Consider the following 17,651-nt stretch of genomic DNA (forward strand, 5'->3'; position numbering starts at 1 on the left):
ATTACCATCGAGCCTGGTTGAATGAAGAGTGCAGGATAGCATGCCAGGAGCAGCACCAGGCATACCTCAAAATGAGGGGTCAGCCTGGTGAAGCTACAACACAGGACTACTTGTATGCCAAACAGCGGACGCAGCTGAGCGATCCCACGACCAACAGATCAAATCTAAGCTCTGCAGTTGTGTCACATCCAATCACGAATGGTGGACAATTAAACAACAGGAGGAGGCGGCTCCACAAATATGCCCATCCTCAATGACTGAGGAACCCGGCACATTAGTGCAAAAGATAAGGCTGAAGCATTTGCATCTATCTTCAGTCAGAAATGCCGAGTGGATGATCCATCTTGGCCTCCTCCTGAGGTCCTCAGCATCACAGATGCCAGCCTTCAGCCAATCCAATTCATTCCATGCGATATCAAGAAACGGCTGAAGACACTAGATACTGCAAAAACTATGGGCCCAGACAATATTCCGGCCATAGAGCTAACCGCACCCCTAGCCAAACTGTTTCAGTACAACTACAACACTGGCAACTACCCGGCAATGCGGAACATTGCCCAAGTATGTCCTGTACGCAAAAAGCAGAACAAAGCCAACCTGGCCAATTACGGCTCTATCGGTCCACTCTCAATTATCAACAAAGTGATGGAAGGGGACAGTGCTATCAAGCAGCATTTGCTCAGTAATGACCTGCTCACTGATGCTCAGTATGGGATCTGCCAAGGACACTCAGCTCCTGACCTCATTACAGCCTTGGTTCAAACATGTACAAAGTAGCTGAACACAAGAGGTGAGGTGAGAGAGACTGCCTTGACATCAAGGCAGCATTTGATTGAGTTATGACAACAAGGAGCTTTAGCAAAACTGGAGTCAATAGGAACTGGGGGAAAACTCTCCACTGCTTAGTCATAGCTAGCACAAAAGGAAGATCATTGTGGTTGTTGAAAGTCAATCATCTCAGTCCCAAGACATCACTGCAGGAGCTCCTCAGGGTAGTGTCCTCGGCCAAACAATCTTCAGCTGCTTCATCAATGACCTTCCCTCAATAAGGTCAGAAGTGGGGATGTTTGATAATGTTGCACAATGTTCAGTACAATTCGCGACTCCTCAGATACTGAAGCAAACCATGCCTAGATGCAGCAAGACCTAGACAACATCCAAGCTTGGGCTGATAACTGGCAAGTAACAGTCACGCCACACAAGTGCCAGACAATGACCATCGCCAACGAGAGAATGTAACCATCTTCCCTTGACGTTCAATGGTATTCAATGGGGGAGGGGGGAGGCGAGAGACTGTTGAAAATGCCAACTGGAGTTCCTTTTGGCGTTTACTGTTTCTAATTCTAGATTATGCGGATGGTGTCAAGCAGCATAAAAGGTCACAGACCTGAAACATTAACTCAGTTTCCCTCTCCACAGCTGCTGCCAGACCTGCAGTCTATTTTCAGCACCTTTTAATTTCAGATTTCCAGCATCTGTAGTACTTTGCTTTTATCATAGTAAATAAATTATACTTTTTAAATTGTTAAAATAATTAAATTTTTGAAAACTAAAAAGTTGTAACTTTTTTAAAAAGGATATAGAATACTTTACAATGATCATTTTTATGAATGATAAGCAGAGATCCTGCAAGAGGATAGATAGCAAGATACACTGATAATTGGTCGTCGCTATACCCAAATACCACCTTTTTAATCTTTTTAACTGATGTAACTTACATTTATGCAAAATCAGTGCAACCAATTCAATGATGGCTAGCCTCTGGCTCAGTACTGCTACAGATGGAAAAGACTTCCATCAAAGCTAGAAAGGGCTGCATTTATTTATTTGAAGAATTGGATGAATATCTAGTTATTAAAAATGATTCAAGGTTAAAGAGATAGTAGCGAGAACATAGTCAAATGCCTATAGAGCATTATGACTGCCCATATGCATGGCATTTCAGGAAGGAGGGATTTTAGCTACATGTTAGGTTGGTTATTCTCCTTGCAGCAAAGGAAATTGAGGGGAGATTTGTTAGAGGTGTACACGAATATGACAGGTTTAGATAAGGTAGACAAAGAAAAGCTGTTCCCATTAGATGACATAAGGACTAGGGGACACAGATTTAAGGTTTTGTGCAAGAGATATAGGGGCAATGTGATGTAATGAGCAGCCCACAAAGGTGGTGGAAGCGAAGACAATGATATCAAAAGGAAATTGGATAGCCATGCGAAGGAAATGAACTTGCAGGGCTACAGGGATCGAGTGGGCCTGACTGGATAGCTCCATGGAGAGCTTGCATGGACTCGATGGGCCAAATGGCCGCCTTCTGTGCCATAAATCACTGATTGTGTATGAACCTGTTTACACTGCGACCGGTAATGACTTGGAACGCTGCTTCCACCACCCTCATAGGCAGCAAAACGATGAATGATTTCAAAATGAAACTGGATGGGCACTTAAGGGGAAAATGAACTTGCAGGGGTACGGGGAGAGAACATAAAAACATAAGAAATAGAGCAGGAGTAGGCCATTCAGCCCCTCAAGCCTTCCGCACCATTCAATAAGATCATGGCTGATCTGCCCCAGATCTCAACTTCTCTTTCGTGCCAGCTCCTCACAGCCCTCAACTCCCCGATATTTCAAAAATCTATCTACCTCCTCTTTGTGATCTAGCCTCCACAACTCTCTAGGGTAGAGAATTCCAGACATTCACGACCCTCTGAAAGAAGAAATTCCTTCGCATCTCAGTTCTAAATGAGTGTCCCCTTATTCTGTAATTATGTCCCCGAGTTCGAGATTCCCCCACTAGTAGAAACATCTTCTCAACATCTACCCTGTCAAGCCCCTTCAGAATCTCGTACGTTTCAATAAGATCACCCTCATTCTTCTAAACTCTAATAAATAAAAGGACTGATCCTTGTGGCACTCCAATAGTCACGTCTTTCCATCTTGAAAAAGACCCATTAATCCCGACACTCTGTCTTCTGTGTGTTAACCAATCCTCAATTTACCCCCAATACCATGAGCTCCTATCTTGTGCAATAATCCTTTATGTGGCACCTTATCGAATGCCTACTGGAAATCTAAATACATTACATCTACCGGTTCCCCTTTATCAACTCTGCTTGTTACAACCTCAAAGAACTCTAGCAAATTTGTCAAACATGATTTCCCTTTCACAAAACCATGTTGACTGTTTGATTGCATTAAGCTTTCCTAAATGTCCTGCTATTTCTTCCTTAATAATGGACTCTAGCATTTTCCCAACGACTGATGTTAGGTTGACTGGCCTATAGTTTCCTGCTTTTTGTCTTCCTCCCTTCTTGAACAGGGGCGTCACATTAGCAGTTTTCCAATCCACTGGGAGTCTCCCGGAATCCAGTGAGTTCTGGAATATTTTGACCAATGCCTCCACTATCTCTGCAGCCACTTCCTTTAAAACCCTTGGATGTAGGCCATCAGGTCCTGGTGACTTGTCTGCCTTCGGTCCCATTAGTATGTCACTTTGCCCCTCGTGATAAAGACTATTACAAGATCATTCCTCCCATTAGCTCCTTGCTTATCTAATATCTGTGGGATTTTTATAGTGTCCTCCATCGTGAAGACCGATGCAAAATATTGCTTTAAATTACCTGCCAGTTCCCTGTTCCCAGTTATCAATTTTCCAGTCGCATCCTCCGAGGGTCCCACCCTCACTTTAGATACTCTCTTTTTATATACCTGTAGAACCTCTTGCTGTTTGTTTTTATATTTCTTGCCAATCTAATTTCATAATCAATTTTTTCCCGCTTTATGCTGGCTCCTAAAAAATTTCCAATCCTCTGGCCAACCACTAGTTTTCGGCACTTTGTATGCCTTAGTTTTTGATTGGATACTCTCCTTGACCACGTTTGTTAACCACAAGTGGTTCATCCTTCTCATCGAGCCCTTCCTTTTGGACTGCAATAAATTTTTGCTCAACGTTATGAAATATCTGACCAGGGAATGGGACTGACTGGGTTTCTCTCCAGAGATCCAGCATGACTCGATGGGCCAAATAGATTCCTTCTGTACCATAATGATTGATATAAATAGTACCAAACACAAGACTAGAGAAATATTGAAGGGAAAGGGTAAATATAGACTTTATATGTAAAACCTGAAATTCATTGAAAGAATGAAAATTGTCACCCCTTCAGTAAGAATTCAAACATTTTCCTCATTTGTTCAACCAATACATGCAATTAGGATTAGATCAAAATAATACAATAACTTGTAATAGGATTCGGGAAATCTAATTGTTTGCACCTCCTTGGAGCACACTAGTGCCCAGAGGCCTGTCAGATTAATTCGTAGTGAAATTCAGTGATTTACTCCATAGTGCTGCCTTATAAAAGTTTCAAAGGAAATCACTGCACCTTGGCCTGTAAAGAGACATATAGATTTGAAGGAGAAGTTGCTCAATGTGAGAACAGGTTCAGCCAGGCGGAGGAGGGTGGTGGAGGATGGGGACTGGTTGGGCCTCCTGCTTCAAGGAAGAAGCAGAGAGCTCTGACCATCCTGGTGGGGGATGGAGGTGCAGAGGGATTTTTTTTATATTCATTCATGGGATGGGGCGTCGGTGGCTAGGCCAGCATTTATTGCCCATCCCTAGTTGCCCTTGAGAAGGTGGCGGTGAGCTGCCTTCTTGAACCGCTGCAGTCCATGTGAGGTAGGTACACCCACAATGCTGTTAGGAAGGGAGTTCCAGGATTTTGACCCAGCGACAGTGAAGGAACAGCGATATAGTTCCAAGTCAGGATGGTGTGTGACTTGGAGGGGAACTTGTAAGTGGTGGTCTGCCCATGCATTTGCTGCCTTTGTCTTTTTGGTAGAGGTCACGAGTTTGGAAAGTGCTGTTTAAGGAGCCTTGGTGCGTTGCTGCAGTGCACCTTGTAGACGGTACACTGCTGCCACTGCACGTCAGTGGTGGAGGGAGTGAATGTTTGTGGATGGTGTGCCAATCAAGCGGGCTGCTTTGCCCTGGATGGCGTCAAGCTTCTTAAGTGTTGTTGGAGCTGCACCCATCCAGGCAAGTGGAGAGTATTCCATCACACTCCTGACTTGTGCCTTGTCGATGCTGGACAGGCTTTGGGGAGTCAGGTGGTGAGTTACTCACCTCAGGATTCCTAGCTTCTGACTTGCTCTTGTAGCCGCGGTATTTATATGTTTATTCCAGTTCAGTTTTTGGTCAATGGCAGCCCCTAGGATGTTGACAGTGGGGGATTCAGCGATGGTAATGCCATTGAATGACAAGGAGAGATGGTTAGATTCTCTCTTGTTGGAGATGGTCATTGCCTGTTACTTGCGTAGCGCAAATGTTACTTGCCACTTATCAGCCCAAGCCTGGATATTGTCCAGGTCTTGCTGCATTTCTACACGGACTGCTTCAGTATCTGAGTCGTCGCAAATGGTGCTGAACATTGCACAATCAGCAGCGAACATCCCCACTTCTGACCTAATGATTGAAGGCAGGTCATTGATGAAACAGCTGAAGATGGTTGGGCTTAGGACACTACCCTGAGGAACTCCTGCAGTGATGTCCTTGAGCTCAGAAGATTGACCTCCAACAACCACAACCATCTTCCTTTCTGCCACGTATGACTCCAGCCAGCAGAGAGTTTTGCCCGATTCCCATTGACTTCAGTTTTGCCAGGGCTCCTTGATGCCATACTCGGTCAAATGCTGCCTTGATGTCAAGGGCAGTCACTCTCACCTCTGGAGTTCAGCACTTTTGTCCATGTTTGAACCAAGGCTGTAATGAGGTCTGGAGCTGAGCAGGTTATTGCTAAGCAAGTGCTGCTTGATGGCACTGTTGATGACACCTTCCATCACTTTGCTGATGATTGAGAGTAGACTGATGGGGAGGTAATTGGCTGGGTTGGCCTTGTCCTGCTTTGTGTGCACAGGACATAGCTGGGCAATTTTCCACATTGCCAGATAGATGCCAGTGTTGTAGCTGTAAATGGAACAGCTTGGCTAGGGACACAGCAAGTTCTTGAGCACAGGTCTTCAGTACTATTGCTGGAATATCGTCAGGACCCATAGCCTTTGCAGTATTCTGTGCTTTCAGTCGTTTCTTGATATCATGCAGAGTGAATTGAATTGGCTGAAGTCTGGCATCTGTGATGCTGGGGACTGCAGGAGGAGGCCGAGATTAATCATCAATTCGGCACTTCTGGCTGAAGATTGTTGCAAATGCTTCAGCCTGATCTTTCACACATGTGCTGGGCTCCCCCATCATTGAGGATGGGGATATTTGTGGAGCCACCTCCTCCAGTTAGTTGTTTAATTGTGCACCACCATTCACGGCTGGATATGGCAGGACTACACAGCTTAGATCTGATCTGTTGGTTATTGAATCGCTTAACTCTGTCGATTGCATGCTGTTGTAGCTTCACCAGGTTGACACCTCATTTTGAATAATGCCTGGTGCTGCTCCTGGCATGCCTTCTGGCACTCTTCATTGAACCAGGGTTGGTCTCCTGGCTTGATAGTAATGGTAGAGTGGGGGACATGCCGGGCCATGAAGTCACAGATTTGGTGGAGTACAATTCTGCTGCTGCTGATAGTCCACAGCAACTCATGGATGCCCAGTTTTGTATTGTTAGAGCTGTTCCAAATCTATCCCATTTAGCACGGTGATAGTGCCACACAGCATGATGGACGGTATCCTCAATGTGAAGGCGGGACTTCGTCTCCACACGGACTGGATGTGCATGGTAAAAAGGAGATGGTTAAGGCCCGGGAAATGTTCAATGGAATCGCACTTCTGGACTTAACATTGAGTTCAACAATTTTCGATCATAACCTCAGCCCATTATTTTTTTTTTTGTTGGTTTGGTCTTTACTCTGGTTTCTTTCTTAATTCCTTAACTTTGCATTCAGTAGGCAGCTTTCCTACTATTCACACCACTTCTAGAAACATCAAGAGTCATACAATGCAAAAGAAAAACTCATTCATATCGCACCTTGCACGACCATAGCACATCTCATAGTGCTTTTCAGCCAATTAAGTACTTTTGATGTTTGATTACTGTTGTAATGTAGAAAGCACAGCAGCCAATTTGCACACAGCAAGCTCCCACAGACTGCAATGTTAAAATGATCAGATAATCTGTTTTTGAGATGTTGATTGAGGAATAAACATTGGCCAGGACATCAGGGATAACCCCCCTGCTCTTCTTCAAAAGTTTTAGCCAGCAATAGAGAATCAGAATTACCGCAGTTACTCTTAGGTGAATTATATGAAAGGTTGTAAGTTTCATGTACAAGTTCCTATTCTAATCTTGTAACAATAAACTAATATTCACAATGGTTTGACATGGTCAGTAAATCACAAGTCAATTCAAATACTTTTCCACAAAGATTAAGAGGGCAAATCTGTCCCTAATTTGAACCATTACTGTTTAACTGCAGAATTGCACCCAATGGTTCAAGATTCAATTCTAACTTCCCCAACTCAACATAGCAAAAGGCAAAGAAGGAACAACCTTGTCAGAGAGAGTCATTTATACACAGAAGGAGGCCAGTCAGCCTATCGAGTGTGATAAGATAGCACCTACTGCATCCTGAGGATGTTCCAAAGTGCTCCACAGCCAATTAATTACTTATTAACTGTGATCCCTGAATGGTAATAAATGTTACGGCCAATTGTCCAGTATACAGAAAATGTGATCAACAGCCAGAGAATCTGTTTTGGTGGTGTTTTTCAAACATGAATGTTGGCTAGGAGACTGGCAGAAATCCTTGTTCTTCTTTAAATAGTGGGATCTTTTACACCCACCAGAACAGGTAGATGAGGCCTCCATTTAGCAAAAATGGCACTTCTAGCAATGCAGCATTTCTTCAGTACTATAATGAAGTCAGCCTAGATTAAACTTTAGAGCTTGAACACAATCTTCCAAATCAGTGGCCAAACTAAGCTTTCACAGAGCCAAACCAACAGGCATGTAAAGCCATTGTAATATAGTATTTGCCTCCTTTTAAACTCATTTCTGACATCAAATTAAACTACATCCCCTGATCAGACACAATATATAAACTTTGGGAGCCAAAGAATTGAAGATGCTTTCTACAGTTGTTCTTTTTACAAGCCATATCTGGTGAAAAACTACAAAACCCATCCACAACCAAGAAATATATCTAGCAGGTCAGAGCTTGGGACTGCATGCTCCTGGGTCAGAAAACTTTGGGTTAGAGTCCAACATAAGGACTTAACTGCATAATCTAGGTTGAAGGAATGATGCATTGTGGGAGAATCCATCCTTCAAACGAAGAATTAAAACAATAACGTAACACACCAGGTAAACTTTAAAGATCCCGTGGCTCATAGAACTGATAGGTCTCCGAATGTCTTGCCCAACATTTTTCCCTTCAATCAATGCCACAAAAAACACGGTTGGTAACACATCTGATTTCTGTTGATGAGGTAATGACTGGCACAGAATGACTTCCACATTTGCCTTCTTAAAAACATTCAATGCACAGTGCTGTGATAAGCTTTAAGATATTTTGATAACATGAAAAGAGGTGATATAAATGCTAGTTTATAAGTATTGCTACTATATTAAAACATCCCACAATGTTATTTACACTGAAATTCTACACTCGATTTCACCTCAGATTATTTTAATGTAGGAAGTGCAAATGGAAAAAAATTCTGTGCTAGATACAGACATTATGTAGTTTAACCAGCTTTCAGATACATATCAACTAAATAAATTGGACAGTTCAATCTAGAAATAATCAGCAAGTATGTTAACCTGCTGCTTCACCACCTAATCAGTAGAACAATCAAATTTTATGAAAGTCAAAATATGCAATTGTATCTATTTAAAGGTGTATAGTTGATAATTATTTGGTTCAAAAGGCATCAGAGGAGACACTTGGGAGCCAACACAATAAATCAGATTGGAATGAGAAGTAAATTAAAGCAACAATTCAGCAGCAAGTGATATAATGGAAGATACATAAAGCTGAAATGAACAACCCATTGAGTTCTATGCTTTGTTTAAAGTTGGAGGGTAAGGGTAAAAGGTTTATACACCTTAGGCAAGGTTAGAAATTGGAAAAAAAATTTCTCCCCCCACAGTATAGTCGACATGTAGAACAGACGGCCAAAGGTATTTGGTTCAGGTTGTATTAACACTTTTAAAACAGCATTCGATCAATATCTATTGAGAAAGGCAATTAAATATTGCTGAGATTATCAATAACAAAGCTTGTCCTCCTCACCCCTCCCCCACCCCAAGGAGACAGATCAACATGGGGAAGGAAAAGGTACATGATAGAATAATACTTGGATTCTAGAAGTGAGCTTGATTTGCTGAAAGGTATTTTCTTGCTGAAAACTTCATGTATTGTACACTTAAATTAAAACAGATGAATAAGTATTGCCTCGTTTGCTTTATTTACCCTCAAAACAATTTTTATGTTTTCACTATTCTATCTAATTTCTTCTGTAATTTTAAGTCCAAGTTGATCATCTTTACATCTTACAAAATGCAACATCTTGGCTAATTTAGAAAACATTCAAAGCAACAGGAGAACTAAGCAGATGGCAGAACTTTAGCTCAGCACATGTCCTGAATGCTGGGAACCACAGTTGGTGTTGGATGTTCTTTTTCTGCTTGGTAGGTGGAACGTGTTATGCTTTCTTGTCATTGAAGTAAGAGATGCATTATCTCTGTTCAGTGGGGGTGGGTTCTTCTAAGTAGTCTCTGTTAAGTAGCAGTTGGGCAGTATGAGGGGGGGGCATGATCTAATATCTGGGGGTGGAAAGAGTTGGTTCAACTTGCTCAGTGCGGGGAGCAATTAATTATATCATGAATCAATCACCCTCTTTCAATTCCTTCCCTTGTTTTTCTTTTGAAAAATTGCAGTGTCAAATCTGCCACCTGAGGCAAGTTGTTCTTTGAAGCTCAGTGGTGGAGGGAGGGGGGGGGGGGTCACTATTTGTGCAGTGGGTAGAGGTTGGGGGAGGGAGTTGGTCACAATATTTGCTCATTAGGTGGGAGAATGTAGTTGCTAAAAGGAGATGAGATATTGGGGCTGTGATTTCACAATTGTCCTGATCATCTGTGCTTCATTTTCACTACATCCACTGATGGGATTCAAACAATTAGGATAGAATCTCATCAACCTAATTTTTGTTTATATAAAAAAAGTCTCATTAATTGTAATCACTCAGTTTGTTTCATACTTTGCTCTGTACCCATGATGGTTTCTGGAAGCATGCAACAATGTTTTTTAATTTAATGACTAAGGATTACTTAGGGTATATTTTGGGGCAGTCATTAAGTGTTGCCCCAGTATAACCAAGTAATCATGTAATATTATGTTCAGAATACCACCTATTGATACGTTAACTCTAGAAACCTGTAACCGCTTCGTGGTTTTAATAAATAAAATGTTATTCATTAAAATATATAATGGAACATGTTTACAAAAAAAAAAAAAATCAGCTTAGATGTTTTGTATAGTTAAGTGGAACGGTGAGAGTACACAATTTACAATATTATTTTAGCCCATGTCATAAATGCTTCTTCAGAAGAAAATCAAAAACTATCAAGTAAAGTCAAAACTACCTATGACAAACAGCCTCATTCTAATCTCAGCTACACTAATATCTGTTGACAAAGAGAATCTGTTTGGCCAGTGTAGGCAAGATACAAACCATAAGTGAATCTGGAAAGGTGCAGGTATTGTGGACAGTTTTGAAGTAAGAAGATAGAGAGCACCAATATGTAGTGCAGGAATTGTGATGTGTCAAAATCAAAAATCTCAAAACAAGCTGAACTGTAAGAGCAGTATTATTTGAAGGATGGAAAATAAATTATGACAAAATTACTTGGTTTATTGTGATTTAATATTCACAGACATGCCAACTCATGTGAATTTATCATGAGACACATGATTTCAAAGTGAAATTGAGCCTCACATGATCTCACAAGAGGGCTCTTAAATCTTGGGATTTTTACAGGAAGTTTGAAACGGTCTTTCACTACGACCAGTTCCACCTTTGGACTGCGTGGACCAACAGCGGGGGCTGGATTGCCAATCCTTCACTGAGAAATCATCACAAGCTGCCATGAAGTGGTGCGAGAAGTATTGTTAATAGCACAGGAAGCAGAAGTCGCAGATATTATTTAAAATAATGGGGCTAGTTCAGCTCTCAGTCACTGAGCAGCTTGGACACATCCGCAGCACAATGTGGAGACCCGGCCCCAACAGCAGGTGTCAGATGGGATTCTCCGCTTGATGAGCTGGGATCCAAGGTTCGACGGTGCTTCTTTGAAGAACAGGCCCGGCCAAGTGAGGCCTGTACACACTGGGCGCCAGGGTCGGCCAAATGGGCCACAGTTTGCTGAAAATACAAGGCGCAAGGCGTTATTCTTACCTGCTGCTCTAACACCACCTGGTTCAGGATGCCCATCGACACTGTATTCAAAAGGGGATAAAAGTTGAATGCGTGGAGGCTGCTAGGAGGGGGCAAGGAGGGGAAAGGCTGAAGGCAGTGAGCCAGGGTTTTTAGGGGTGGACTGGGCAGGGGGCTGGAGTGCTAGCACCACCTTTCTCTCACTCTCAGCTCAGGCCCTACACAACAGCCTGTCACTATGACATAACTCAACTCCCAGCAACAAAAAGCTGAGCCTAATTTCTTTTATTTTTTTCTAAACTCAATATATTTTTAAAATTTCTCTTCACTTACTTGTTATAATCCTCCCCTTTTAAAAATACTTTGATAGTTACCAGATGAAAAGGGATCACTTTTATATTAGTCCGAGCTGCCCTGTCTTATCCACGTTGTGGGTCTGGGTGGTACACAGGTTAGTGGAGGCACACACCAACCAACCCATGTATATTTTGACACCATGATTAGCAGAAGAACCAGAGGCCACATAGGAAACATTTTTTTCTCCTTATGCAATGAGTTATGATGATCTGGAATGCACTGCTCTACAGATTTAATGATAACTTTCAAAATGGATTTGAATAAATACTTGAAGGGGAAAATCTTTGCAGGGCTTTTGGGAAAGAGCAGAGTAGTGGAATAATTGGATAGCTCTTTCAAAGGGCTGGAACCAGCACGATGGGTCAAATGGCTTCCTTCTGTGCTGTATCATTCTATGATTTTTGTCATGAAACAAAGTTCTTGATACTCAGAGGGAATATAAATCTGGTTTAAGATAATGATCAGGAGAGAGAAAAATAGTACAAATTTTTTCTTGCTTAATACTATCAAAACAGGAAAGATCCTTTTTGGTTCCTGTCTCCTCTTAAAACCCTAATTCATGCCATCACCACTTCAAGATTTAATCTGACTCCGTCAGCCTCTTTTCCACACCCCTTCACAAGGTAAAACTCATTTAAAGTCAGCAACCCACATCCTCACTTGCCCTCCCATCACTCACTTTCTCCAATCTCTAGTGGTTCTTGTGCGCTAGGGAATTGACTTAAACTTTCCCCCCCACTCCTCTGTCAAGCTTCTTATTGTTGTTCATTTCTTCACGCCACTGTTGACAGCCACTAGAGTTCTGTCCTCTCTATTCAGTTCTCTCCACCTTCTTTGCTTAAAAAACTCCCTAAGCACTTCACTTCTATTATGCCTTTCATTTCCCAACCTACTCTTCACTCTAAACTTTCCCTTCCTACATAACACCCACTGTTTTGCAATCTTCAACGTATAGTGTTTTGAAATATGTCTGGCATAAGGAGTACCGCAGAATTGCAAATGGTCATCTATTGATACCAGAAGAGCAGTACAACTACACTGTTCACTAAGGATCTATTATTCTACATGACCAGTTATATTAAATATATCTTAAATTTTTATATTAAATTATTTCAAGATATTGCAGATGAAAATGATTAAAACTGATGATTGAAATCTTTACATTTTACTGGGGGGTGGGGAAAGCACAGTGACACACAATATATCGCAATTGCATGGGGCCAGAGGGTCTTTACTAGTCAGTTAATGTTCATATGTTTGTTAATTTAGCTGTCACTATTACGGTTTGAACAATTCGAATTTTGAGGTGATAACAGTTACTCCACTCTAGATAAATGCACTTTTAATGTATTAAGCTGGGACATGGGAGTTAGGTTTCATCCAACAGTGACTGCGGTGGGAGGGCAGATTCTTCTTGAACATGCAGGGATAAAAGGTAGGATTTTTTTTTTTTTTTAAGTTTTTGTAAAGCATTTTCAGATGTATTAATTTAGTTTTTGTAGAGCTCTGACCTGTTAGGAATTAAATAAGACACTAATGAGGTTTATAATTCGACTGACAATCTATATCAGTTGATGTTCTGAAAAAAAATTATCTTTATACCGAATCTTTTGATATTTAAGAACTTTTCTCTTGATTTTTGAGATGGTGGGGTTGGCGTTATTCGATTCACAATTATCTATTATTCTGAAAAGCTTATTTTTCACTCAACAAAATACACATACAGACTAATATGTTTATGAAACTGCTTGGATGATACGTTACATAATTGCAGCAAGTCTCCATCTGGAAATAGAACCAACTACAATGCTAAGACACTAATTTGGTTTAAGTGAAGACCAACTTTTTAGGTAACTATCATAAGCTTTAATTACTTACCTAATTCATTAAGACTCTGAGCAGCTTTGGTGATCTCTCGGCTTCCTCCCTGTAGCTGACCTTGGAGCCGTTTACTTAGATATAAGATACGGATTATGCGTCGAAGCAAATCACAGGCTGCCTAAATGAAATTCAAGAATATTGGTTTTTGAAACTCTTGGAGACACTGAACTTGTAAATTCCAATTTTAAGTGAAAATTTTTTCCAAAATTTATAAAAGTTCAAGCTGTACTGCGCATTTTAATCTAAAATGTAAATGGCATTAGCATAATTTTTTTTTCCAATACAAGCTCATACAATTTTAAACCTGACTGACATTCTGGATTCCAATAATCAACTTCCAAACCTGAACACAAGAAAATGTTATTAAAAAAACACTTTTGACTCATGTCACTTACTTCTACAATTCATACATGAATACCTCAACCATAGATCTCTCCCACACCCCCTCAAGGGTCTCCAAACTCTTTTCCTAACTACCATGTAAATCAAAAATATCTATTATTTCAAAACCCTCAAAGCTCTTTTTCAACAGGTCAAAACGAGCCCATTTGACCAGACATGGTTTAATCCTTCCCAGAGTAAGAAGCTACTGTATAAGCCTTCTCATAAGCTTTCTCCCCATCTCAGTCCCACTGAGTTTGATCGTTTTCCCTCAGCATATACCAACTATTGGTCTGATTATCATTAGCCCTTACAGCTCTATAACAAGCATAAGTAGGCAACTTTGAATGACCTGGTACAAAATTTTTCATTAAGTTAGAACTGGAACAGTCTAATTTTGACTGAAACAATAATGTTATTTGCAATATTGCACTTGCTGCAATGCACAAAAATATAACAATGCATGCTCACTTCCAATTTTCCAAGCATTTAAGTCAAAGCTTTTTAAAATTGTAAAGGTTACTCAGACCCCCATTAAAATGAAATACTGAAGCCATACTTCTAGTTCAATCAAACACACAACCAACCAAGAAAACCAAAGCTTGATATTCTAATTAGGATTTCTGGTACTTCAAGTCTTGAACTTGCGTTTGACTAAAAATGTTGATGGTTGAAACCTTTAAATTTAATAGAATCTAAACAGAAAAACTAAAAGGTCACTCCCACAATCTTCAAAGGAATCGTAAGGTGCTACGGCTTTCTGGTCAAAATATTGTGCTCTTATGGAATATTGGTATCTAATACAAGTAAACGTCTTCCAACAAAAATATTTTCAAAGATTTCATATTCATCACGCTGAATGAAAATTTATCTTTCAGGGATTACTGCCCATTAAAATGCTGATCTTATTTAGTATGGTTCCTCGCATTTCTTTCGCTGTCTGAACATTGCTGGTTGATAATTTTCCTATCTTAGGCAATCTGCAAATCTAAATATTGCACATGGCATTAGTTTGAGTCCCGAGTTCGTTCTTTAAAAACTGAAGATATGTTGGGTTGTACTGAACAATTTGAAATTATGCAAAGTAATAGTACACAAGATTACTTCACACCACATGTTCAACACAGCAATTAATTTTCTGACGTTTCTGAATTGATCCTTTTTCTCTCCAAACTCTAACAACTTGCATTCATCTAATGCTTTTAATGTAAAATATCCCAAGGTCCTTCATAAAGGCATAATCAAAAACTGGATACCAAGTCAAAGGAGGAGATATTAGGAGGGGTGACAAAGTTTGGTCAGATGTGGATTTTCAGGAGGATCTTTAAAGAGAAGAGGGAGGTGGAAATGCAGCAGGGTTTAGGGAGGGAATTTCATTCAGAGTGTGGTGCCATGGCAGCTGAAGACATGGTTGTCCATGGTGTGAAGAGAAGAGGGGATGCACAAGGCCAGGGAGAACAGAGAATTTGGCGAGGGAATTTTTCCAATGTTGAAAGTTACGGAGTAAGAGTGGGGCATTAGGAGAAAGGAAACCAATGTAAATATAGCAGACAGGGGTGATGAGCATGCAGGACTTGGTGTGGTATAGGATAAAGTTAGCAGACTGACGAGCGAGTTTAAGTTTATGAACAGTGGTTGATTGGAGGCCAGCCAGGACAGTATTGCAATAGTTACGTATGGAGATAACAAGAACTGTGAACGAGGGTTTCAGCAGAAGACGGGCTAAGGTAGGGGTGGAGGTGGAAGTCAGCAGTCAGGGATGTTGGGATCTGAAGTTCTGTTAATGGATGATAAAATACCTGGTAGTTCAAGGCAATGGGGTGAACAGGTGTTGGGTGTTAATTGTATTCAAATGTGTATATATCAAGAGCCAGCCAGCACTGGTTGTGGGTTGTTGGAAGTAAGGAAGTAAGTTCTGTGGCAAGCAATAAAGAGTCTTTACCTTCTTCACAAACAGGCTTGGAAGTTCTATAACAAGGGAATAAGGGATTGAAAACTCAGCTTACAACAGAATAGCATGCACTTTACAGTCTGGTACAACACGAAACTGTTCCTTGGAGGGAGGCGGCAAAAACATGACTTTGTAGCAGAGGCCAAAGAAGATGATTTTAGTCTTCCCAATGTTGAGCTGGAAGAAATTATGGCTCAGCCAAAAGTAGATGTTGGACAAACAGACTAAGAGCAGATATGGTGGAGGAGTTGTGACAATGAATGGCGGAGATGAAGAGCCATCAGAACACAAGTGGAAGCTGACCTCATGTCTCATTAATGTTCCCAAGGGGCAACATGTAGAAAAGAAAGAGGAGGGCCAAAAATGGCTCCCCTTAGTGGCAAACAGTAAAGCCATTGCTGGAGTTACTCTGGCTACAATTGGATGGGCAAGAGTGGAACCAATTATCAGCAGTCCTACCAAGCTGGACAATGGACGAGAGGGATTGCATAAAGGTCAATAAGGACAAGGAGCGATAATGAAGCATGCTCAAAGTCAGAGTATAATTTGTGACTTAGGGCTATTCAGTGGTTTAAGAGGGGCCTGAATGTAATTGGAAGGAGTTACAGGAGAGATGGCTGTGGATTTGGGTGGCAATATATTCAAGGGTTTTGGAAATTGGAGATGAATTGGTAGTTTGTAAGGATAAGGGAGTGGAAAGTGAGTTTTTTTTTTAAAAAGGGATTAAACAAGGGAGGAGATAGCAGGGGCTCTGACACAAATTTTCAAATCCTCTCTGACCACAGGAGAGATACCAGATGACAGTGAAAGTGGTACCATTATTCAAGAAGAGTAGCAGGGATAAACCAGGTAATTATAGGCCAGTGAATCTAATGTCAGTGGCAGGGAAACTATTGGAAAAAATTCAGAGAGACAGGATTAATCTCCACTTGGAGAGGCAGGGATTAATCAGGGATAGTCAGCAGAGCTTTGTCATGGGGGAGATCATGTCTAACAAATTTGACTGAATTTTGTGAGGTGACCAGATGTGTAGATGAGGGTAAAGCAGTTGATGTTGTCTACATGGACTTCAGTAAGGCTTTTGATAAGGTCCCACATGGGAGATTGGTCAAAAAGGTAAGAGCCCATGGGATCCAGGGTAATTTGGTAAATTGGTTCCAAACTTGGCTTAGTGGAAGGAGGCAGAGGGTGATGGTCGAGGGTTGTTTTTGCGAATGGAGGCCTGTGACCAGTGGTGTACCGCAGGGATCGGTACTAGGACCCTTGCTGTTTGTAGCATACATTAACGATTTCGACATGAATGCAGGAGGTATGATCAGTAAGGTCGCAGATGACACGAAAATTGGTGGTGTCGTAAATGGTGAGGAGGAAAGCCTTAGATTACAGGACGACATAGTTGGGCTGGTAAGATGGGCGGAGCAGTGGCAGGTGGAATTTAATCCTGAGAAGTGTGAGGTGATGCACTTTGGAAGAACTAACAAAGCATGGAATATACAATGGATGGTAGGACCATAGGAAGTGCAGAGGGACCTTGGTGTACTTGTTCATAGATCACTGAAGGCAGCAGCACAGGTAGATAAAGTGGTTAGGAAGGCATACGGGATACCTGCCTTTATTAACTGAGGCATGAAACGCTGGTTAGGCCACAGCTGGAGTACTGTGTACAGTTCTGGTCACCACATTATAGGAAGGATGTGA

At 41.2% G+C, this 17,651-nt stretch overlaps 1 protein-coding gene across 2 annotated transcripts in view; it reads right to left on the bottom strand.

Moving 5' to 3' along the window:
- The window catches only part of cog5 (component of oligomeric golgi complex 5), a 204,208-nt gene that overhangs the window by 146,707 nt on the left and 39,850 nt on the right, over window positions 1–17,651 (bottom strand). For both annotated transcript variants that reach the window (XM_068059080.1, XM_068059082.1), the window contains one exon: window positions 13,619–13,739. In XM_068059080.1, the coding sequence (XP_067915181.1) occupies window positions 13,619–13,739 (121 nt within the window). The remainder of the gene's footprint in view (window positions 1–13,618; window positions 13,740–17,651) is intronic.

This window comes from Heterodontus francisci, chromosome 27, assembly GCF_036365525.1.
Source record: "Heterodontus francisci isolate sHetFra1 chromosome 27, sHetFra1.hap1, whole genome shotgun sequence".
In the NCBI taxonomy this organism is placed as follows: Eukaryota; Metazoa; Chordata; class Chondrichthyes; order Heterodontiformes; family Heterodontidae; genus Heterodontus; species Heterodontus francisci.